The 23,032-nt window shown below is 56.9% G+C and overlaps 7 protein-coding genes across 7 annotated transcripts; 4 read left to right on the top strand and 3 right to left on the bottom strand.

Moving 5' to 3' along the window:
* Positions 1-299: 299 nt before the first annotated feature.
* Positions 300-7,084, top strand: PTSG_12289 (uncharacterized protein). Its single transcript, XM_004993805.1, has 10 exons — positions 300-674; positions 820-859; positions 1,163-1,823; positions 2,172-3,674; positions 3,962-4,048; positions 4,338-4,436; positions 4,588-4,674; positions 4,875-6,154; positions 6,821-6,850; positions 6,881-7,084. Exons 1-10 carry the CDS (start codon positions 615-617, stop codon positions 6,916-6,918), a joined length of 3,885 nt encoding a protein of 1,294 aa, XP_004993862.1. The 5' UTR covers positions 300-614; the 3' UTR covers positions 6,919-7,084.
* Positions 7,085-7,166: 82 nt separating this feature from the next.
* On the bottom strand, positions 7,167-9,247 carry PTSG_05287 (thymidylate kinase). The gene is made up of 4 exons (XM_004993804.1): positions 9,171-9,247; positions 8,479-8,746; positions 7,960-8,118; positions 7,167-7,660 (listed from the first exon to the last, which is right to left on the bottom strand). Exons 1-4 carry the CDS (start codon positions 9,224-9,226, stop codon positions 7,502-7,504), a joined length of 642 nt encoding a protein of 213 aa, XP_004993861.1. The 5' UTR covers positions 9,227-9,247; the 3' UTR covers positions 7,167-7,501.
* A 21-nt stretch (positions 9,248-9,268) lies between these two features.
* Positions 9,269-11,398, top strand: PTSG_05286 (ubiquitin-conjugating enzyme HR6A). Its single transcript, XM_004993803.1, has 4 exons — positions 9,269-9,804; positions 10,041-10,099; positions 10,328-10,443; positions 10,663-11,398. The coding sequence occupies exons 1-4, from the start codon at positions 9,730-9,732 to the stop codon at positions 10,986-10,988; spliced, it is 576 nt and encodes a 191-aa protein (XP_004993860.1). The 5' UTR covers positions 9,269-9,729; the 3' UTR covers positions 10,989-11,398.
* Positions 11,399-11,967: 569 nt separating this feature from the next.
* On the bottom strand, positions 11,968-17,421 carry PTSG_05285 (uncharacterized protein; the record flags this gene model as incomplete). The annotated part of the gene is made up of 1 exon (XM_004993802.1): positions 11,968-17,421. The coding sequence occupies one exon, from the start codon at positions 17,419-17,421 to the stop codon at positions 11,968-11,970; it is 5,454 nt and encodes a 1,817-aa protein (XP_004993859.1).
* A 323-nt stretch (positions 17,422-17,744) lies between these two features.
* On the top strand, positions 17,745-19,495 carry PTSG_05284 (uncharacterized protein). Its single transcript, XM_004993801.1, has one exon. The coding sequence runs from the start codon at positions 17,850-17,852 to the stop codon at positions 19,104-19,106; it is 1,257 nt and encodes a 418-aa protein (XP_004993858.1). The 5' UTR covers positions 17,745-17,849; the 3' UTR covers positions 19,107-19,495.
* PTSG_05282 (uncharacterized protein) lies at positions 19,392-21,493 on the bottom strand. Its single transcript, XM_004993800.1, has 5 exons — positions 21,236-21,493; positions 20,739-20,977; positions 20,418-20,493; positions 19,865-20,015; positions 19,392-19,656 (listed from the first exon to the last, which is right to left on the bottom strand). Exons 1-5 carry the CDS (start codon positions 21,476-21,478, stop codon positions 19,613-19,615), a joined length of 753 nt encoding a protein of 250 aa, XP_004993857.1. The 5' UTR covers positions 21,479-21,493; the 3' UTR covers positions 19,392-19,612.
* Positions 21,494-21,560: 67 nt separating this feature from the next.
* PTSG_05281 (uncharacterized protein) lies at positions 21,561-22,976 on the top strand (the record flags this gene model as incomplete). The annotated part of the gene is made up of 4 exons (XM_004993799.1): positions 21,561-21,730; positions 22,104-22,458; positions 22,554-22,597; positions 22,895-22,976. 4 exons carry the CDS (start codon positions 21,561-21,563, stop codon positions 22,974-22,976), a joined length of 651 nt encoding a protein of 216 aa, XP_004993856.1.
* Between the last annotated feature and the right edge of the window lie 56 nt (positions 22,977-23,032).

The raw sequence follows: 23,032 nt of genomic DNA, 5'->3' as shown, positions 1-23,032 counted from the left end.
TGACGCCGAAGGTCTGAAAAATTTCCGTCACACACTTGCACGTCACCAAATGATGTGTGACATGCCACGTGTGATGTGTACACGTTGAGGGTCGAGAGTCAGGAAGGGAGGCAGCAGAGCATGGGACATGCCAAGCAAGCAAGGGCAAGGGCACGCCACAGCAGCAGTCTGTCATGTCACACAGCCGCAGTCATGGAAAAAACGCTGACTTGGCATTTTCCACCAATTGTTGTGTCATCCTCATCGTCGCAGCATGAGTCATGATGTTGTGGTTGCGACCAACCCCGCAAAGCAAGCAAGCCAGCCAGCCAGTCAGTGAGACGTCAGGCGTCTGAGCGTGGGCGCAAGCGGGCGTGGACAAAGCCATTTTGCACAGCACCGCGCTCTCGCTCTGTCCTGACGTCCATTTTCCCCAACACCGAAGAACAAAGCACACCGCAAGAACGAAGAAAGCCTCACATTATCATCACATCTCATATCTCACGCCACCTGATCCACATCAGCACTGATATCGCTTCCACCACCACCAAGCAAGCAAGGACACAAACGCCAACACCCCCTACAATCACCGCCCACGGCGTCGCTTCATTCGATTGCCATCCGTCAACGCCGACATGCCCGCCTTCGCCAACTTTTTCGGGTGCAACCTGGATCCCCGGACAGGCGAGCCCCTGGTGTGTGTTTTGGTGCACACCATGGCATTGGCCTCATCCCATATTCTTCTGGCTTATGTCTTCATGCCTCCATGTTCCCTTGTGTTCATCTTTCTTGACTCACTCACATACGCATACACACACACACACGGACACGCAACAACAGAACTGTGCCAACCTGGTGCGGGCCCACGACAACTTCTGCTGTGAGTTTTGTCGACACATTTCCCTCGCCATGGCTCGTGTGTATGGCTTGACTTGATGTGATGTGACATGATGTGACACACCAATTTTGTCCTGACTTGTGTGTGTGTGTGTGTGTGTGTGTGTGTGTGTGTGTGTGTTATGTTGCTCCTGATGCTTGATGGACCGCTTTGCAGCATTGATGACAACAACAACACCTTGCACACCAACAACAATCAACACATCATCACACACTCTCTCCTGTCTGTGTTTGCTTTCTTTCTCCTCACCAAAAATGCACACCCGCACACGCACGCTAACGGCAGACAACGCGACCACGGTTGGGCGCGATGAGCCCCTGAGGTCCTTCTTCACGGGAGAGCCATTGACGGGGGGAGTGCCGCTCGAGAAGGAAGAGCTCGCCGCCTTGCAGCGCCACGTGAGCAAAGCGCCGGATGCCGCCCGTCCCCAGGGCATCTCCGACTTCTCCCTGCCACACGTGCAGCAGCTCCTCGAGAACGGCACCTTGCCCGCCTTGCCTGAGACCAAGTTTGGGGTCTCCGCCAGCCAGCGCGACGGCGCGTCCTCGCTGCTCGACCGCATCATCGACATCCCCATTCTTCCCGACAACACGCGCGCCACCATTGTGGTCGAGTTCCACCCAGGCCCCATGCAGCTGCCGCACATCACGCAGCGCACGTGTTCCGACGGCACGGAGGTGGCTCTGGACACGCTCGTGTTCGGTGGCGGTCCAACTGGCCAGCAGCAGGCAGGCGTGACTGGAGACCTCGTGCCATGGAACCACATCAAGGAGAGCGCCAAGGCCCGTGCTGATGCCCTTGCCGCACGCTTGCAGGGCACTGACCCGCACGCCACGACCGATGTCGAGATTGTCATCCGCCTTACCCAACCACACTTCCCGCGCATCAACGCCTACGACATTCCTGGTCGCGTCGTCCTCCCGCCATCACTCGCCACAGACATCACGTGAGTGTGTGTGTGTGTGTGTTCATGAGTGTGCATGTGCGTGTGTGCGTGTGTACAATTGTGTGTGTGTGTGCGTATGTGTGTGTTGTGTGCGTATGTGTATGTGTTGTGTGCGTCACCTTGCTCGTATGAGTGTGCAATCACTTCGCTGTTCATTTTGTTTCCCTTGTTTGCTGTGTTGCCCTTGCACTGTCACCATCGTTCCTCACAGCATTGACCCCACACTTACATACACACACACCCATACACACTCATACACACTCATACACACATGCACACACTCATACACACTCATGCACACACGCACACACGCACAAACACACAACATGTTCGCGTGCACACCTACAGGGTGATTCGTGAGAGGATGTTGGCACAGAACAACCTGCACGCGATTGTGCTGGCACGCGCAGGCACGCTGCTCAACAACGTGCTGGCCATTGGCGAGTTGGGAGACAAGTTCCCACATCTCTTTGAGACTGCAACCCTCGTCATGACACTCATGGACAATGGCGTGCGGCCAGAGGAAAACGCGCGTGCCCTGGTTGACGCCGATCTACTGCACGCGTTTGGCAACGGCTTTGTTGTCGTGCCGAGCCCACGTACACCTGACGTGGCAGATCACACCGCATACGCCCCCGCACTCGCCCAGGAAGAGCAGCTCACGGACAGGCTGCAGCAGTTTGACGAGCTCAACGGCCGCATTGGACGCACCGCGTTCCTGGCCGCACTCAAGCGTGTGTACGACAGCGACCACATGCGCCTGTGGGTGGGCCGTGCCTACCACACCGCCCACAAGCTGTGCATGGCGAAGCGTGCGCGCGTCATGGAGCTGTCACCATACTTCACCACCCCGGTCCCCGACGCGTGCACCGCCTCCAGGCAGACGCTGAACGGTCTCGACGCCACCAACGCGACTTCCCCGCTCGCCTCCACACCAGAGGCCGAGCTGCGCGTGCTGCTGTGCGACCGCAGCGCGGAGCTGATTGGCGAGCGCCAGCGTGAGATTGACGCCACCATCAACAGGCGCGTGTTTGAGCTGATCGTCAGGCGTCTACAGCAGGCGGAGGACCGTGTGCGTGAGGGCGCGCGAGGCGACGCTGCCGGCATCGATGCCACCACCGCCCTCGTGGCGCAGGCGCGTCAGCTGCACCGCGAGTTGAGCGATGAGCTTGCGGCCGTTGTCAACGACCTGAGGGATGGGACAATCGCCGGTGCCGTGGCCGACATTGTCAAAAGTGCCCTGCAGGAGGACACGTCGCCCATGAACGTGCACCGCTTCCCAACTTTCATCGCCAACACCGCACAAGCCGTGCGTGAGTTCTTCCACGAGAACGTGGACAGCGTGCTGGCGCTCGCCGTGGCGGAGTTCTCTGCCACCTTTGTGGGCGATCATCGCACGTTGTTCACGTTCCGCCACCATCCCGGCAGCGCCGGTGGAGGCGACGACGACGATGGCATCGTCACGCCCGCTTCGCTGGAGTACACGCCGCCCGACCTCAAGCCTCTCACGGGCAAGCTGCACATGTACGTTGCCAGCGCGGCCATGGTGATTGACTGGGAGGCGATGAGGAAGGCTGTGCTGGAGGATCGCATGCACGCCTTTGATCTCACGGAGCAGGAGACAGTGGTGCGTGAGCGCGTGCAGCTGTTTGACGATATTACGCAGCTGAACGAGGCCCTCGGTGACATCTGCCGCCTTCGCAACCGCCAGATGGACACGCATGCAGCCGACCAGCTCGGTGCCATTGCTGTTGAGGATGTGACGCCTGAGAACCTGCCAGGCCTCTCGCAAGAGGCCGTGTTTACGCTGCAGCAGCTTCGCACGCAGGATGCCGCCTTGACAGAATTCTCGTGCGTTCATTCGTGGGCTTGTGCTCGATCTTGTGTTTGTGTGCTTGCATGCGTATGTATCGTGTGTACAGTATGTGTGTGTGAATGCGTATGTATCGTTGTGTGTGTGTGTGTGTGTGTGTCTTAGTGTTTGTGCGTCTTAGTGTTTGTGCGTCTTAGTGTGTGTGTGTGTGTGTGTGTGTGCGTCTTCATAACACCATCGTGAGAGCGTGGAGATAGATACTTGTACTCACACGATTGGCTGTTTTGTTTTTCTCGTGCCGTATTTCTCTCTTGTGTGCACACAGAGCCGACGTGGGTGCTGACGTTGAGCTTCCAGTGCTCGTCAGCACGGTCAACATCCTCTCCTCCAGCCAGCATCTCACCTCTGTCAGGTTGGTAGAATTCATGAGGGTTGTGTGTGGGGGGGGGGAGGGTGTGTGTGTGTGTGTGCTTGGTTCATGTGTTGTGCTTGTCCCTCCTTTTTTCAATGCCTGCATGCAACAATCACATGACGACGTTTACACACACACACACACACACACACACACACACACACACACACACACACACACACACCACACCACACCACACCACACACACACACACAATGCATCGACATGCCAACTTTCCCATTCTCACTCGTACAACGACACACAAACCCTGAATCCTTTCTTGCTGCAGCTTCTCCAACCTCGATCTCTCTCGCACGGACGGCGATCTGAGTGTGCGTGACAGCGTGTCCACGCTGCTTCTCTTCACTCCTCATCTCCAGCACTTGACGTATGTAATCACAAGCATCTATGACCACACCTGTGCGCCGTTTACTCCTGTTTGAATGTCACTTCTGTGTCGATCGCCTCTACACCCCCCTGTTTATTCACACAACAACAACCACACGCACATACGCACACACATACGCGCACATGTGCAGGCTACCCGGCGCCAAGTGCGGTGACAGTGATGATGCGAGCTGGCTTCGCAAGGCCATCATGTCAAGCACCACCCTCAAGACAGTCACGTGAGTTGCCTCTCTTCGTTCTCGCCCTGTGTTCTCAAAGGCTGCACTTTGCTTTCTCGCTCCTGAACACCACTCAACGCATATGTGTGTGTGTGTGTGTGTCTATCGAGCTGACGCTCACTATTCCATACGAACGTACACGTTCACTCGCTCACATGTATCCCCCCACCCCTCCATGTGCCTGGGCTCGCGACGTTCAGGGTGACGGGCGTGAGTCGAGCGGACGGCGACGCGCTGCGTGCGGCAATTGGCGATGCCGTCAGCGAACACTCGACACTCACAGCCGTCACAATTGGCATCGTGGAGCCTCCTGCCCCTGCCGACGTTGATGCTGGTGACGATGGCAACGAGGGGGGTAACGAAGGTGGCGACAGCAGCAACAACAACAACGACGACGACAACAACAACAACAACAACAACAACAACAACAACAACAACAACAACGACGACGACGACGAGTCTGGCGACAACAACGGTGGCAACAGCGATGACACCGGCACGGGCAACGGCAATGAGTCTGGCGACAACAAGGGGGAGCAAGTACCTGCACCCGCCAGCAGCACAGGAGAGCTCGCCACACCCGATGACGATGACATTGCGGAGCAGTACAAGGCAGCCAGGGCGGAAGGCATTGCGTGCTTCAACGACTCAAAGTTTGAGGAAGCGGTGGCCGCGTTTACGCGCTGCGTTGAGCTGGACGCCAACAACCTTGGCGGATACAACAACCGCGCCGAGTGCCGCCTGAAGCTGAAGCAATATGAGGAGGCGTTGGCTGACACAGCTGTTGTGCTGAACAAGGACCCAGCAAACGTCAAGGCGCTCTTCCGCAAAGCAGAGGCACACGAAGGGCTGGAGGACTTTAATGCCGCGCTGGACGCATACACGCGCTGTGCAGACGTCGACCCGGACTTCTCCAACGTGCAGGCGAAGAAGCAGGAGATGGAACAGATGATTGCGGCCGTGGCAGCATCCAAGGCCGACGCTGATGGTGGTGATGGTGCCAATGATGGTGAACAGGGTGAAGAGGAAGCTGGTGATGGTGAAGGTGAAGGTGAGGAAGCTGGTGAGGGCCAAGCGAATGGTGAGGATGCCAACCGCGAGCATGATGACGAGCATGCTGGCGACGAACCAGCTGTGCCAGCCAGCCACGACGATGAGTTGCTTGCACCGCTTCCCGAGGACATTCTGGAGCAGCTGGCGGGGAAGAGCAAGGAGGAGCGATGGCAGTTCCTTGGCGACCGGCTGTTTGCGCGCGTGGAGATTCTCGACCGGGTCAACGCGGGCCGGATCACGGGGATGCTGCTCGAACAAGACGACGAGGCCACGGTGGCGCTGATGCGAGACCAGGACGCGCTGACTCGCCACGTGCAGCAGGCGCAGGAGGTGATTGCTCGGACGGCCAGCAACGAGGGTGAAGTTGGTGAAGGTGGTGACAACAACAACGACGAAGGTGGTGAAGGTGGTGAGGGTAACCAGGAAGGTGGTGAGAACAACAACAACGAAGGTGGTGAAGGTAACCAGGAAGGCGGTGAGAACAACAACAACGAAGGTGGTGAAGGTAACCAGGAAGGCGGTGAGAACAACAACCAGGAAGGTGGTGAAGGTGGTGAGAACAACAACCAGGAAGGTGGTGAGGGTAACCAGGAAGGCGGTGAGAACAACAACCAGGAAGGTGGTGAGAACAACCAGGAAGGTGGTGAGAACAACAACGACGAAGGTGGTGAGAACAACAACAACAACGAGGAAGGTGGTGAGGGTAACCAGGAAGGCGGTGAGAACAACAACAACGAAGGTGGTGAAGGTAACCAGGAAGGCGGTGAGAACAACAACAACGAAGGTGGTGAAGGTAACCAGGAAGGCGGTGAGAACAACAACCAGGAAGGTGGTGAAGGTGGTGAGAACAACAACCAGGAAGGTGGTGAGGGTAACCAGGAAGGCGGTGAGAACAACAACCAGGAAGGTGGTGAGAACAACCAGGAAGGTGGTGAGAACAACAACGACGAAGGTGGTGAGAACAACAACAACAACGACGAAGGTGGTGAGAACAACCAGGAAGGTGGTGAGAACAACAACGAGGAAGGTGGTGAGGGTAACCAGGAAGGCGGTGAGAACAACAACGAGGAAGGTGGTGAGGGTAACCAGGAAGGTGGTGACAACAACAACAACGACGACGAAGGCGGTGACAACAACAACGACAACGACGAAGGCGGTGACAACAACAACGACAACAACGCCGACAACTGATCTCTTCAATGACTTGACTGACGTGTGTGTTTGTTCTGCTCTTTTTCTGCCTTTCTGCTTCCTCCTTGTCGTGCGTGCGTATTGCTCTTTGTTTTGCTTTGCATCTTTCCGTTTTCTCTTGCGAGCCTTTTGCGTGTGTGTACCAGTGTACTTAAACCAGCGACACTTTGAACACAGTCGTAGTGATGATGATGATGATGATGATGATGATGATGATGATGATGATGATGATGATGATGATTTTGCGGTGGTGTTTGGTGTTGTTTATGTGCAGAACACAGGCCACATTGCGTGTTTTTGTTGACAGCAAGGCGCAGTGTCCAAAAGGCAACAGCTAGCCACACATGCTGACACTAGACATGAGTGTCGAATAGAACTGACAAGAACAAAACAAAACGCACATGAACAGGGCACACACACACACAGAGACGTACAGCTAAACACACACGCGCGCGCGCAGACGTACGGCTACACACGCACACACACACACACACACACACACACACACAACACGAACTCACACACAAACAAACAAACGTACAGCTGCATCGACACTGTCTCGTCCACGAACACTACACGCAGGTCACCAGAGAGTGACCATGTCATCGACCTTTGAGAGCGCTGCATCCTGCAGCTGTTCCAGCGCCAACTCCAAGACCTTCGCGTGCACATCCTCGATGGACAGGCCGGCGACGTCGATGCGCCGGGGCGGTCGCGTCATGCTCGCATACAAGTCCTCATACTAACCGCCGTGGTGTCGGTGGTGGTGTGTCATGGTGGATGGGTGGTGAAAGTGGGGAGGGGGAAAGGGTGAGGAGTATGAGAGCGACCACAGCAGAGCGATGGATACGATTGGAGTTGCAAGGACCATATCCAACACGTAACACCAAACACGCTGTCTCACGTGCATTTACACACGAATCCACACTCACACACGAATCCACACTCACACATGAATTCACATACAGAAAGGCACACACACACACAAAAACACACACACACACACGCACTCAGGGGCATAGACAATCACCGCGTGCGCACCTTTGCCTTGACCTTTGCCTGGAACTCTGTCACTTCATATCGCTCTGATCCAAAACCGACGCGCTTGGCGGCCTCTGTCGGGTCCAGCTCCAGATGAATGTGCAAGTCTGGCGAGGGCAGGTTGGCGTCGGGGCTCTTGCACCAATCCATGTCCAACCCCTGCATGGCATCCAAACAGCACGTCATTGCACGTGGCAAACAGTTCACATGCATAAGCCAAGTGCACAAGCCAAGTGCACATGCAAGGAATTGTGCGCGCAACACCACGCCTCACTGCACACACACTCTCTGTCTCTCTGTCTCTCTGGCTCTGGCTCTCTGTCTCTCTGTCTGTCTCTCGCTCTCGCGCTCGCTCTCTCTCACTCGCACACGCACACGCACACACATTCACACACTCACACACTCTCACACACACACATTCACACACTCACACACTCTCACACACACATTCACACACACTCTCTCTCTCGCACACGCACACACACACATTTACACACTGCATCATACACACGCACGCACCTTTGCGCTGGTGAATGCAACGCCGGAAAAAGCGTAGCGGTCAATGACCAGGGACACGCCGCTCTTCAGGGCCTGCTTCATCTGCGAGACCAGCTCCCACCGGTTTGCGGAGAAGAGCAAGTGCGCTGCGTGATCGTCCAGCTCAATCTCCTTGCGCAGGTATTTGTCGATGACGCCGCCAATCACTGTGGAGCGCTCCGGGAACCGCATCAGCTTTGCCTCATGCCCCAACGAAGCCAGCTTCTCAACGAGCAACTTGCATTGCGTGCTGTGTGTGTGTGAGTGAGTGTGTGTGTGTGTGTGTGTGTGTGTGTGTGTGTGTGTGTGTGTGTGTGTGTGTGTGTGTTAACTTGTACTTTGCCCTTCACAGGTTCGTTGTCCTCCTCAAAGAGTGCAAACACACACACACACACACACACACACACACACACACACACACTAACCACACACACTAACCACACACACTAACCACACACACTAACCACACACACTAACCACACACACACACACACACACACACACACACACACACACACACACACACACACACACACACACACACACACACACACACACACACACACACACACACAAACACACACACACACACACACACACACACACACACACACACACACACACACACACACACACACACACACACACACACACACACACACTGACTGACTGACCTCTTGCCACAGCGATCGGTGCCTTCCAAGACGATGAGAACTCCGCGGCGCGCCATCCTCGAATGTTGAAATCGACAGCATAAAATGTAGCCACAATCACAAAAAGCAACGACGAGAGCGGTCGCAACGACACACACACACCACCACAATCACAACAATCACAACAACAAGCACCAGGAATACTGCCCCTCCACCCCCACCTCCTCCCTTTCCTTGTTGTTCTCCGTTGGTTGTCAACGCTCTCTGTGTTCTTGGCCACGGAACAGAAACATACCTGCACGTAGCTTCAACACTTTGCGTACGCTCAACTGCAGCAGACCTCTGACACCGCCAGCACCTTCGTTTTGGCTTCAAAGTCAAATTGTGTCGACATCCACACCGTCATCATCACATCGCTCAAACAAGCACACAACGCCGGGACTGCCGTCGCATTTGTGCGCGTGTTTTCCAAGAGCGGCCGTCGCCCATCACGCACTCCTCCAAGCCAAGCGCACTAACACCACAGCCTTCCATACCTTGCAGAGCATCGAAACAACTCCCCCCTCCCCCCAATACAGCCATGTCCTCTTCCATCACACCCGCGCGCAAGCGCCTCATGAAAGACTTCAAGCGCCTGCAGGAGGATCCACCTCAGGTATACCCCTTGACACAACACCACACTGCAGACGGGCTGCTCTGAATGCGCCTGACCTGCAACTGCTGCCGCCCAGCGTTCAACACCTGCACACACATACATACAAACATACACACACACATACACACACTCGCACACGTTCATACGTACATGCACGTGCATACAAAGGTGATCATTATCACACCGTGGCACTTCTCAACTGACGCATTTTTTGTTGGTGTGGTGTGGGAATCCAGGGCATCATGGGTGCTCCCGTGGAGAATGATATCATGACCTGGCACGCCGTCATCTTCGGGTACGCTAACGCGTGCGCGCGCGGGTGTGAATGTGTGTGTGTGAATGTGTGCGTGAATGAGACAAGTATGTGTGCGTGAATGAGTGTGAATGTGTGAGTGTGTGTGTGCCTGAATGAGACACAAGTACACAGGCACACACCAGCACGACGCGCAGGCACCAAACCAGTGTTCTTGAACAGACGCGCACTTGCACGATCTCACGCCTTCGTCCTGTCTTCGTACCTCAGACCTGAAGGAACACCGTTCGAGGATGGCGCATTCAAGTTGACGCTCACATTTACAGAGGATTACCCAAACAAGGCGCCTGTCGTCAAGTTTGTTTCCCGCGTCTACCACCCCAACGGTGAGGCCAGCAGCAGGGCGTATCGTCTGTACACACGCAGTGCGCATGCGCTCCCTTCTCGCGCAATTTTGAGTGGATGCTTGCTTTCATCACAACGCTGGCATTCCACACACACACACACACTGTCTCTCTCACATTCACACACACACTCTCTCACACACACGCACGCACTCACACACACACACTCACACTCACACACACACACACACACTTGTGCAGTGTACAAGGATGGGTCGATATGCCTCGACATTCTGCAGAACAAGTGGAGCCCGACGTACAATATCACGGGTATCCTGACGTCCATCCAATCGCTGCTGGACGAACCAAACCCAAACAGCCCGGCAAATGCGGAGGCGGCACAGCTGTATCGGGAGAACAGGAGAGAGTACGAGCGCAAAGTGCGCGACTGCGTGGAGGAGTCGTGGTCGAGTGACGAGGAGGAGGAGGAGGATGAGGATGAGGATGGACAGGACGGTGATGACGATGACGACGGTGCTGATGGCGACGCACCAGATGCAGACAAGCCCGACGCAGCGGAACAATGAGCTCGAAATCATCGTTTGGTGCAGCCACGCGTGGCAAGCGTATGTGTGTGTGTATGTGTGTGTGGCGCGCTCTCATGCATGTTATGCGTGACATGTGCGTCACATCTGGTGTATTCGTGCAATTTGTATACTGTTGAGTTACGTGAGAGTATGTGGAGAGTGGACGGCTGTGTTGGATTCATTCTCCCCACGTGTTGTGCAATTTTCAAGCACCCGCGGGCTGCGTGACAGGCAGTTGTGTGCTCGCACGCCCTCTTCGCGTGGTATTTGTGTCACCAGAGTCCCCTCATTGTTTAGCTTGTGCCCAGTGCCCCTGTACGTTGGCTCTCTCTCCACACAATACAGCAACAACCAACTAAACAGCAACTTCGATGCACGCAACCACCATGTCATGTCAAATGCTTCTCTCCCTCTCCTACACACACACACACACACACACACACACACGCGCGCGCGATGTAACGTTTGCGCTCTATTGGGGTCCAACACTCCAACCACCCATCATTAGGAGAAGAACAACAGCCAAGTAATGTAACGTGGGAGAGAAACACGCACGATCCATAAGCAGGTAGGCGACACAAAAGACAATACAAAACTTCGAGATATGGGAACGGCATCAGGTACAACAGTCGCACGCACACGCATACATGCTCGAGTGCTCCAGCACTGGCATGAGTGAGGACAAGTCACATCAGATCATCAGGACATCTGAACAGCAGCGCTATAGCGCTGTGGGCAAGGTGTAGTTCATGCACATGTGCCGCTCAAACAGAACGGCAACGAGTGTTGGGGGGATTCGTCTCGTGTGGGGTGAAATGCATGCGCTCTGAGAAGAGAAAAGTGTTTCAAAAGAAAGAAAGTGAGAGAAGATGATGCACACGGTAGGACAACCCATGTTGTCCATGCGCGCTGGTGAAGCAAAACAAGCAGCTCCTTCAGCGATCATATCCTCGTCGCCACCATCGCCACCAACTGCCAATCACCAGAATTGCATCTGTTCCAGTTGCCGCGCAATAACGTGGTCGTCGTCGTCATCATCGTCGTCGTCATCACCATGAACGTTGTTCACAAGGCCAAAGGGATCGTGGCGCCGTGCACCGACAAGCGGCTGGCGACGCAATCGTGCGGCCAAGCCATCACGCCCGCGCTGGGCTACACGACGATCGCCACCAACACCATCAGCCCTTGCACGTGCCACCGCTGCTGCCGGTGGCGGTGATGGCGAGCGTCGTCGTGGCCTGGACGAGATGACAAGTCCAAGGTCACGCGCATCCTTCTCGCAGGCAACTGTAACGGCTTCGCGCACTTCGGGCTCAAGCGTGGCCATGTACTCGTCCAGCAGGCGCTGACGTCGCTTTCTGTGGTGGTCGTTGAACTGCTGCTCTGTGCCGTGGTATCCACGTCCGCCATGGCGCGTGCCACACCTGGCAGCACATTGGTGCGCGTTCGTTCCGCAGTCCCTCAAGCACCACGCACAGAACCCGCACTTGCAGTTGTTGCAAGTGAGGGCAAAGCAGCCGTCAAAGTCAACAAAGGCCGTCTTGCAGCGAGGACAGCGGAGCGTGAGAATCTCCCCTGTAATATGCTTGCGTGCTTCCTCCTTCTTGCGCTCCTGCTGCGTCTGCTTCAGCCTTCGCTCCACCTCTTCTTCAATGCGCCTCCGCGAGTCAGCGTTGGCGTCCTTCTCTGCCAGTTCTCGGATGAGCTTGAACAGCTGCTCGCTCGTCTCCTCCCCCACGTGCTGGGCCACCTCCCGGAAGGTGAAGGCGGGGCTGTCGCAGTCGATACCGGGACAGCGGACCTCAGGGCCGTTTGCCAGCCGCTCCTCGTGTGTGGCGATGCTGTGCACGTACCCATCAAAGCACTCGTCACACATGAAATGGGGGTTGCGCTTGCACGTGATGCCGTCCACTCGCTGCTTGACGTCGAAGCAGATGCAGCACTCAAACTCCTCCTCGGCCAACTGCTTCTTGGCGGCCTCCACCTGCCTCAGCTCCGCGTTGGTGCGGGCCCTGTTGGTGCGAATCAAGTTCTGCAGGTGCTGCTGCCTGCGCCGTGCCTCGAGCAATACCTGCGCGCGCCTCTCCTCCACCTCCTGCCTGTGCTGCTCCCCCTGCGCTGCCAGCGTGGCCTCCAGCCCGCGAATGCGCTGCTGCTCTGCCCGCAGCTGTTCCTGCAGTCGCCGCTGCTCGTCGCGTGCGCGCTCGTCTGCCACTGTCCGCGCCCGTTCCTCCTCCTGCCGCAGCTGTTGCAGGCGCTTCGTCATTTCCCCTGTCAGCTGCACGCGCTTTCTCTGCGCCTGCTCCTCAAGGTCCTTCAGCTTGGCGTTCATGTCCTGAGTGGCCTTGAGCAGCTGCTCCTCGGCCTCGGCCGTTTCTTGCTGCATCTGCCGCCGTATCTGCTTCACGCTCTCCAGCATCTCGTTTTCCTTTTGCCTCCTCTCCGCTTCGTAGTCGCGCGTGTGGCGCGTTTGCTCCAGCTCGGCCAGCTGCCTCTCGTGCTCCACCATAATCTCCTCGTACATGAGCTTCATCTTGACGCGATTGTCAATCTCTTGCTTCTGTCGCTGCTCCTTGGCACGCTCCAACGATCGCTTAAGGTTTCCCTCGCGCACACAGAAGGAGCAGTACAACGAAGGGGTGTCGCTGGTGCTGACGCGCCGCTGCTGCGTCTCCAGTGGTTTGCGCATCTCCTCCACTGCCCGAAGCTGGTAGCACTTCACCTGCAGCACGTGCTTCTCGCTGTGGCACTTGACAAACTCCTCGTGGGTGCAGCGGATGTGGTCGTGGCTGCCGCTGTGGCACTTGAGCGGGCACGGGTGGCCGCATGCAAGCACAGACACGCACTGGCGCTCGCACCCGCCGTCCCTCGCGTGCAGGTCAAAATCCTGCGGCGTTCGCAGCACGTTGCGCACCTCCGCGTGCTGCTGGCAGCACACCGGCAGGCCGGCCGTGATGCAGCCCGCAGGAACAATGTCGATGAGCTTCTGCCACATGTCGCGGCCTTTTTCTGCCTTGGCGAAGTAGAAGGTGTCCAGGTTGCCAATGATGATCATGCCCAGCTTGGCACGTGACAGCATGACGTTGACCCGCTCCTTCTCCTTGAGGAAGCCAATGCTGCCTTGCTTGTTGCTGCGCACCAGGGACAGGATGATGATGTTCGACTCCTCCCCTTGGTAGTTGTCAATCGTGGCCACACGCACCGCCTTCGCCTTTGCCTGCTTCTGCTTCTTCAAATCCCCAACGTCATCATTACCCTTGCCATCATCATCAGCACCACCACCACCACCACCACCAGCATCACCGTTCTTCCGCTGCTGCTGCTGCCTGTCGTCGCCCGCCTTGTCCTTGGCGCCCTTTTTGCCGGCTGTGGCCGCCCGGTGCACGTGCTCGTGCCTGACGCTGGTGTCGAGGTCTGCGCCAGCTTGCCGCGCGTCCGCAATGTCGCGGTCGTCGATGGCCACGCCGACGTTGTGCGTCACGTCGGCCAGCGCCGTGCGAAGCTCAAGCAGCTGCCCAAGGTAGGGCGTGAGCACCACAATCTCACTGGGGTCGTACTGCTGCTGAATGAGGTAGCGCACGGTGGCGCGCACCATGCCCACCTCGTACGGGTTGCTGTGCGACTGGTGCTGCACCATCTTCGCCTGCGCCGCCGCTTCGAGCTCCTTGTGGTTGATGAAGACCAAATCGCCCTGCAGGCCGCGGATGTGCTCACGCCCTTCCACGCTGTGGTGGTCGCCGAGCACGCCAGGGTAGAACACCTCGCGCACGAGCCGGCTAAACTCGGGCCGCATGCGGTGCTGCACTTGGAGTTTGGCCACGGGCAGCGTGTCGGCCAGCCGCTCAAACATGGACACGTTGAGGTCAAACCCTTTGCCGGACTCGCGGGTGAGCGGGTAGTGGTCCACCTTGGGCCGCAGCTGCTTGTGGTCGCCAATGAGGATGAGGTGCTTGCAGTCGCGCGGGAGCGCAGTCAGGATGTGCGCCTCCAGCACCTCCCCGGCCTCCTCCGCCATCACCACGGGCATGCGCACGCGCTGCAGCAGCATGGCGTTCTGCGCCGCGCCCCACGTCGTGCACGCAATGACATCGGCGTTGGCCAGCTTCTTCTCCTGCCCGCACGCACGCAGCGCGTCAATCTCGGCCGTGATGGTGCGGATGCGTCGAAGTTTGCGCGCCAACTCCTCGCGCTGCGGGGCCCGGATCTCCTCCTCCCACTCGCCAAACTTGGCTCGCCGCTCCTTCTTTGACAACGCCCACAGCGGGTCGCCTGCCCTGTACTGGGCAAACACGCCTGCGTCCTTGCCCTCGTACCACCGCTCAAAGAGATACTCGAGCCCCACGGCCTTGCCGTCTTTCCCGACCACCTGAAACCCATCGCCCTCCGCCTCGTGTCGGTTGCGCCGCCGGTGCTGTTGCTGCTGTTGCCGCAGCAGTGGTTCGGCGGCATGTGGAGGCAGCGACAGGCTTGTGCACATGTCTGGGTGCTCGTCTTCGAGGTGCCGCCTCAGCGTCGACCACCACTTGACGCCCATCTTCATCTTCAGTGCGTTGTCGAGCCGTTGAACGTCCTTCTCAAGTTGGGTGCGCTCGTCCTTGAGCTCGTGGTACCGCGATGCCTGGTCACGCGTCCAGTCGGACTTGCCCATCTCCAAGCGGTATGGCTCCAGTGCCTCCTCCTTGCAGTGCCCGCCAATGCGCACCACGTTCTTGGTGACGTGTTCGATGAGCTCCATCAGAAACTGGTCGAGGGCGTGGTTGGTGTAGCAGCACAGCAGGATGCGCTGTCTGCACGTGCGCACCAGCAGCTTGGCCAGCGCCACGCCAATAAAGGTCTTGCCTGTGCCTGGCGGGCCCTGGATGAGCGCAACGCGGTTGCTCATGCCGTGCATGAGCGCTTCACGCTGGCTCGGGTTGAGTGTGAGCTCCTCCGCCAGTGCAGCTGCCTCGACCTGCACGTCGTCGCGCCAGTACTCCGGTGCGCGCTCGCCCTCTGGCGGCTGGCCGCCAAGCAGCTCTTCCTTGAAGGGGAGCTGGTGCAGGTCCTGCAAACGCTGCAGAATGGGGCGGAAGGCGAAGAAGTTTGGCGCGACCATGACCATGGTGTACCCGTGGTAGCGCGTGGTCCTCTGCTTGATGACATCGTCGAGATGGCCCGGCTCCAGCATGCGCAGGCCGACGGTTTGGTCGTTGAGCAGTGTCTTTGGGTCGCGCTGCATCACCTCTGCCAGCATGGCGGGCTCGCCGTTCTGCAGCAGCAGCACCAGCGAGCCACGCTTGAGCAGGGACGTGCGCTCCCAGAACATTGCCTTGTCGCTCTTCTTGCGCTTGTGGTACGGGTGGTTGTGATGCAGCTCAAAGGTAAACGTCATCTCTGCGCCGTACTTGGCGTTGGCGCCAACGGGACCAACCTTGAACAGGGTGCGGAACGCCTCCTTGCCGCTGGCCCTGGTGACAGCGGCGTCCTGTAGCCGTTCGCGAATGGGCCCAAGCAGCGCCTCGCGCAGGAGTCGGAACTGGCCGTTGAGCACGGCCTCCAGGCTGTCGGTGAAGGGCGGGCGGGGCAGGTGCGCTGGCGGTGCTTGGCCAATATCGTTGACAGTTGGGGTGACGCTGATGTCGCGGAAGGGCACGAGGGCGTCAGAGTCCGGGTCGAAGGCGGCGAGGTGCAGCTGGTCTGGGGGCAGGGCGTTGTTGCCGTTGCCGTTGCCGTTGCCGTTGGTGGCCAGGTGCCCGCGCAGCACCTCTGCAAACGGAACTTCTCTGGCGCAGAGGGTATCCACAAGGTCCTTGAGGTCCTGGCGCTCGAGGATCTCGTCGCGCTTGTTGTTGCGGCGGGCGGCACCGGCGAGCTCGGTGAGGAACCAGCCCAGGAAGGAGACGTGGGTGTCTGGCGCAGCGCCAAGCTTGAGGTATTTGGTGAAGTGCGGGAAGAGGTTTGGTGCTTCCATGAGGGCCAGGAAGATGGTGTCGCGCTGGTTTTGCATGGAGGGCAGGTCGCAGTCGCCCTCGGCAAAGATCTCCAGCGCCGGGATGAGGTACTGGCGAAGGTACGCGTTGACGTTGTTGGTTGGTCCAAGGAAGAGCGTGAGGCGGTTGAGCATGTCTGTGGACTCCAGGGAATACATCAGGTGGATGCGGTCGTTGTGCTCTCTCACGTTCTCCAGGAACCTCTCGCAGTCGCGGTGGCTCTTGATCGTGGCGCTTCCGTCTTTTTTCTTGATGGCATCAAAGTAGCGGCGCCTGGGGTCGTCTTCGCGCCTGTTCCGGCGCCCACTACCGCCACGGCCACGACCACGACCACCACCTCGACCACGCTCGCCACCACGACCACCGCGGCTGCCACCACGACCACGCCCGCGTCCTCGTGGGTGATGTTGTGCAGAGCCAGGGCGGCTGCCATCACCACCACCACCACGTTGACGAAACGACATGCTCGTGCTTGGGTGGGGTGTGTAGGTGTGTGTCTGTGTGTGTATTGGATGTATGTGTGCGTGTGTGTGTGTGTATTGGGTGTGAGGTTGTGTCTGCGAGAGTGTGCTGGGAAAAGTGAGCACAAGAAGTCGCACAAGAAGAAGCAAACAAATCAAAACAAAGCAAAGAAGCCGCAGAAGTTTGCGGACAAGAGGGGTGGCTGTCAGTGCCAGTGGTGGAACTGACTCACGTGATTTTGCTGACGTCAGCAAGACCCAAGAACCAAGAAGGAAGGAGGACAGCAAAACAACACAACAAAAAGAACAAACCAATCTTCTTCGCTGCTCATTCCACCTCACTCTGACGTGGATTGGATGTTCGATCGCTTGGCTGCAACTCACCAACTCACCAGCTCACCACACCACAGACAGTCTCCAACTGCACCAGGATGAGGCATCAGCAGGAGTTTGGTGTGGTTGTGGCGCTGCTGGTCTTGGGTGTGGCAGTTGGCCTGGTGTGGGGCGCGGGGACCGCCGTGATCAAGCAGGATGAAGCTGGAGACTTGCATGTGAACACGTCCAACCCCACACAGCGCGTGCTCCTCAACGGCCTGGACGTGCAGGCTGAGTTGAGCGAGATGAAACAGTACCTGAGCATGACCCGCCAGCTCTGGCGGGCATTCTGCAGCGCCCACTCGCACTACCACATCATGGACACAACCAGCATGGGCAGCGTCAGCCTCAACATCTACCAAGGGGCTGACACACCTGCCTGGTGGAGCGCTGTGTGCACGCCCAACGGCAAGATCTACGGCGTCCCGGCTTCGTCCACCTCCGTGCTGATCATTGATGTCAACACCCTCACAGCAGACACCTCCTCCATCACCGGACTCCCTCACACAGCGCGCAAGTGGGCGGGCGGGGCACTGGCTGCTGACGGCCTCATCTACTGTGTGCCGCAGGACGAAGACTCAGTCCTCATCATCGACCCGTCAACAAACACCGTCGATATGACTTCTATCGTCGGTTTAGGAACCGGTGGTGACAAGTGGGAGGGCGCCGTGCTCGCGCCCAACGGCAAGATCTACGGCATTCCCGACCGCTCCGACGCGGTCCTCATTATTGACCCGGCAACGCGAACAGCGGATATCACCACCATGGTGGTTGCCCCTGAAGACAACAAGTGGTTTGGAGGTGTACTGGCCCTCAATGGCAAAATTTATGCCGCGCCCGGACGCGCATCATCCGTGCTCATCATTGACCCAGCCACAAACACCGTCGACACCACCTCCATTGCAACTACTGGCTTTGGGAGTGGCGACAAATGGGCTGACATTGTGCTTGTAGGCAATGGAAAGTTGTACGCTGTGCCCGTTTCTGCTGATGCTGTGCTTGTTATCGATCCTGAGACGAACGATGCTGATGCCGTCAATATTGACAACCTGGGCGAAACCAGCGCATGGTTTACGGCCGTTGCGGGCAATGATGGTCTTGTGTATGGAATCCCCCTTGAAGGCGTCTCCAACTTCCTTTTGTTTGACACCAACACCAACTCCTCCGACGCCACGTCTGTGGCGCTTGACAGCACTGACTTCGAGTTGAGTGGCGCGGCCGCAGCCCCCGATGGCCGCATCTTTGCCCTCCCCAGTTCATCGACGACCTCCCCTCCCATCTCCTCCGTCCTCGTTCTCGAGCGCATCTGCTGATGCGCGCCGGCATTGTTTTTGCTTGTGTGTGTGTGTGTGTGTGTGTGTGTGTGTGTGTGTGTGTGTGTGTGTGTGTGTGCGCAGCGTGTTGGCGTCTTCTTCGTTTACGCCTTTGATTACCAACCCATCGTTTCTGCTTGCATACGTGCAGCGTGGGTGTTCACTTAGAAAACCTCACAGAACCAAACCTGCTGCCTGCTTTCTCTTTCTTTTTTGCTTGTGTTACACGGCGTCAAGTAAGCGCGCCTCTTGCCACCTTTCTCATCCGTCATTTGACACGTTGTTTGGTGGCTGTTCGTTTACAATAACTCCGGTCCCCCTCCGTTACGTTCCAACATCACATGAATGGCATCAATACATGACTTGCGTTGACAACCGCTCAACCAAACACATGATACGTGCGGTGAAGGGACGAGGCAGGATAACGAGCGCAAGCAGCATCACAATAAACACAAACACCCACTTGCATGCGTCGTCCTGTCGTCCACCTTGCCATGGCTCCACTTCTACCATCCACGAAAGTTGCGCAAGGCAGCGTCGGGCGACTGCCCTGTGTGATGTGTGATAAGTGATGTGTGATGATTGTAGGATACACAGTCAGTTGTGTCTTGTGCGAGGTTGCAAGCAGTGCCGACATGCGCTTTTGAGACATACGGACAAACGCCCACTCACGGACACACAGACTACAACACAAACCACACTCGAACACGCGCACAAGCATGCAGCAGCACCACCACGTGTCTCTAGAGTCCTGTCACCTTGACGAAAGGCCTGCAGTGTGGCGGAGGCGGATGGGGCAGCCACAGTTGTGTGGGGCCGCTTTGTGCTCGGTTCATCGCCATGTTTCCCTTGGTCCTGCTTCTCTTCCAACTGCAAGGGCTTCTTGGTGGACATGGCAAAGTGCAGTCGCTGCACAGGGGCAGAGGAAAGGGGGTAAGTGCATGGCAACGACACCGACAACAACAACAACAACAACAACAACAACAACAACAACAACAACAACAACAACAACAACAACAACAACAACAGAAGAAGAACAAGAAGAAGAAGAACAAGAAGAAGAAGAAGAAGAAGAACAAGAAGAAGAAGAACAAGAAGAAGAAGAAGAAGAAGAAGAAGAAGAAGAAGAAGAAGAAGAAGAAGAACGAACGAACGCGAAAGGAACTGGATGTGAGCACACGTGGCAAAACGTACGAACGCGCATGTGCATGTGTGTGTGTGTATGGCTCGCAACATTAGCACAGATCCACAGCTGTGTGACGAAAACACGCACGAACTAGTCCAGCTCAAGCAAGGGTAACAAGCACTGACCGATGACATTTGTGCAGACTGCCATTGTGTGAAGGAGATGTTCAACCCAGCGGCACGCCAGTCGTCATATTGCTTGCTGATTGGGAGGAGCATGAGAGTCACAACAACGTGAACCAACATCGGCCAACTACATGGGCATGGAGCACGCACCCACGTCACTCCACCCCTGCACAGTCAACACAACACAGTCACAGTCAACACAACACAGTCACACAGTCACACAGTAAACGCAAATACACACACACACAGCACAGTCGCACAGTCACACAGTAAACGCAAAAATATACACACACACACATCGCGCATTCACGTCCAACTCACCGAAGGGATGGGTCGGAGAGAATGCAATACGCCCGCGATAGGCGTGTGAAGGATATAGGTACGTGTGTGCCCCGCTCGGTCGTGTCATGAACTGCTTTTGATTCCGAGGCAGGCGGTGGCCGAGCGACATTTGGATTGGAGGTTTCCGCTCCTTGCGTCGTTTCAAGGGTGGCGGGCACTTGTCTGTCTGGATGGTGCTTCTTCGCCAGCAGCATGAACTCTGTCTTGATTTGCTCTGGCTACAAATGGCACGAACCAAACCACGTTCATCAACCAAAAGGCAAGGTGAGGCTGGGAGGACGGCAGCGTGGTTGCACTGCAGGAGAATGTGCGTGTCTGTGCATGCGCATGCGCATGAAAGTGGATGGCAGAGAGACCGGCTATGAACCCTACACGGAAGCTCCTTTTGTGGTCTATGTATTCCACACAGTGCTGAGGGCTCTGAGAACTGCAATGGGTGGTGCCACATGCTCACACCACCATTTCCACCAGCGCACCGAGGCGTGTTGGGAGCAGTTCAGCAACGCGTACAAGTCCTTGTCGTCTGCAGCCTCTTGTGCGGCGATGGTCTTCGCATCACCGTCATCACCACCGCTACCACTGCTACCACCACTCTTCTGACTTTGGCCGCTGTGTTCTTTGTGTCCGCCTTCCTCCTTGCCAGCACTGCTGTTCGAAAGGTCGGCTGCTGTCGCTGTCGCGGAGGGCGCTGCTTCGTGGTCACGGTGGTCTGCCATCATCGTCGTCTGGTCCTGTTGTTTGCTGAAAATTTATGAAAAACATGCTATAATTTTCCGTAACCGAGGCGAACAACGGAACAAGATGGATGCAGCAAGACAGCGGCTGCTTGCTCCTGGTGGTGGTGCTCGCAGTGGCGGTCGTGGTGGTCGACGACAGAGACGCGACAAGCACGCTGCCAGCCAGGGCCTTGCACAAGATGCAACAGATATGGCGTCGACGCTTTCATTCTTCCTGAACGCGCAGCGCGCCATGTGCGTTTCTGTGTATCTGTGTGAATGTGTGAGAGTGTGTTTGTCTGCGTATGTCTGTGCTTGTGAGTATGTGCGTGTGTCTGTGTAAGTGTGTGAATGAGTGCGTGTGTGAATGAGTGCGTGTGTGTGTGAGCTTCTGTGTGTGTGTGAGCTTCTGTGCGTGTGCGTGTGTGTGTGTATGTGTGTGTGTGTGTGTGCTAGTGCTTGCACATTGTATCTGTGTTTGTGTTTGCGCTTCCATGTTTTTATCTTTGGTTTCTGCGTCGTTGTGATGATTGACGTGTGCTTCAATTTGGTCACGGTCCTGCCGTGCTGAGTCAAAGCTACCATGTATGTTGATTCCTAATCTTGGTTGTGCGTGATGCCCTGGCAGGCATGAGGACAGCAGTGACGATCACCTTGAAGAAGAGATGATGGTGAGCTTGTCGAAACGAGGCGAGTACACCAGCAAGAAGTACCCAAACACACACCCGCTCGTCGTACAGGCTGCGGTAGAACACGCTCGTGCCCTTCAAGCGCATGGAACCCCTCTTGCCGAGCTGTGGAGGTCAGACAACTTCAACTCTGCTGGCCAACTCAACCGCGCCCGCTTCATGCAGCGGCTCCGCACAACGGTTTCAGCGTCCGCATCGTCAGAGCGCCGATTCGTGCCCACCTTTGAGCACGTTGCCTCGGACTCTGGCAACTCCAGCGCCCTCCGCCTCCTCGCCAGCTTTGCCCTCGTCGAGGTGTGTGTGTGTGTGTGTGTTTGTGTGCATGAAACCCACGTTGTTCGTCTTGTATCTTCGAGTCGCCATTTCTTCTCACGTCTGCCGCGTTTCAGATGACAACTGAGCGCGCAAAACTCCTTGGCGTCGCAGCGCTCGGGTGCGTGTTTATGCAAGTGCCATAGCGAGAGTGAGAGTGTCACAGTGGGAGTGAGGGAGTGTGACTTGCAATACAACTTCCATTGGTCACGTCTGCCACTGCTGCTTTGTTTCTGGACGCGGGCACATTCGCTCACACACACACACACACACACACACACACACACACACACACACACACACACACACACACACACACACACACACACACACACACACCTCCGCGCATGGCCCTTGCCCGCATTTTGCTCGCTACACCACGTCACTCACGATTGATTCAATCCTTTTCGCTCCACAGCCGGCTGCCAACGGCAATGACGTGTTTCAACCGCCTCGTCCTTCCCGCGTACCCGACAGAAGAGCTGCTGAGACAGCGGTGAGCCCGTGTGCGTGCGTATGTGTGTGTGTTTGTCTTCGTCTGTGTGTGTGTGTGCGT

Source organism: Salpingoeca rosetta (assembly GCF_000188695.1).
Source record: "Salpingoeca rosetta unplaced genomic scaffold supercont1.12, whole genome shotgun sequence".
NCBI lineage: Eukaryota > Choanoflagellata > Craspedida > Salpingoecidae > Salpingoeca > Salpingoeca rosetta.
The sequence above is the reverse complement of the archived record's forward strand: the minus strand, read 5'-3'. Positions and strand labels throughout refer to the sequence as shown.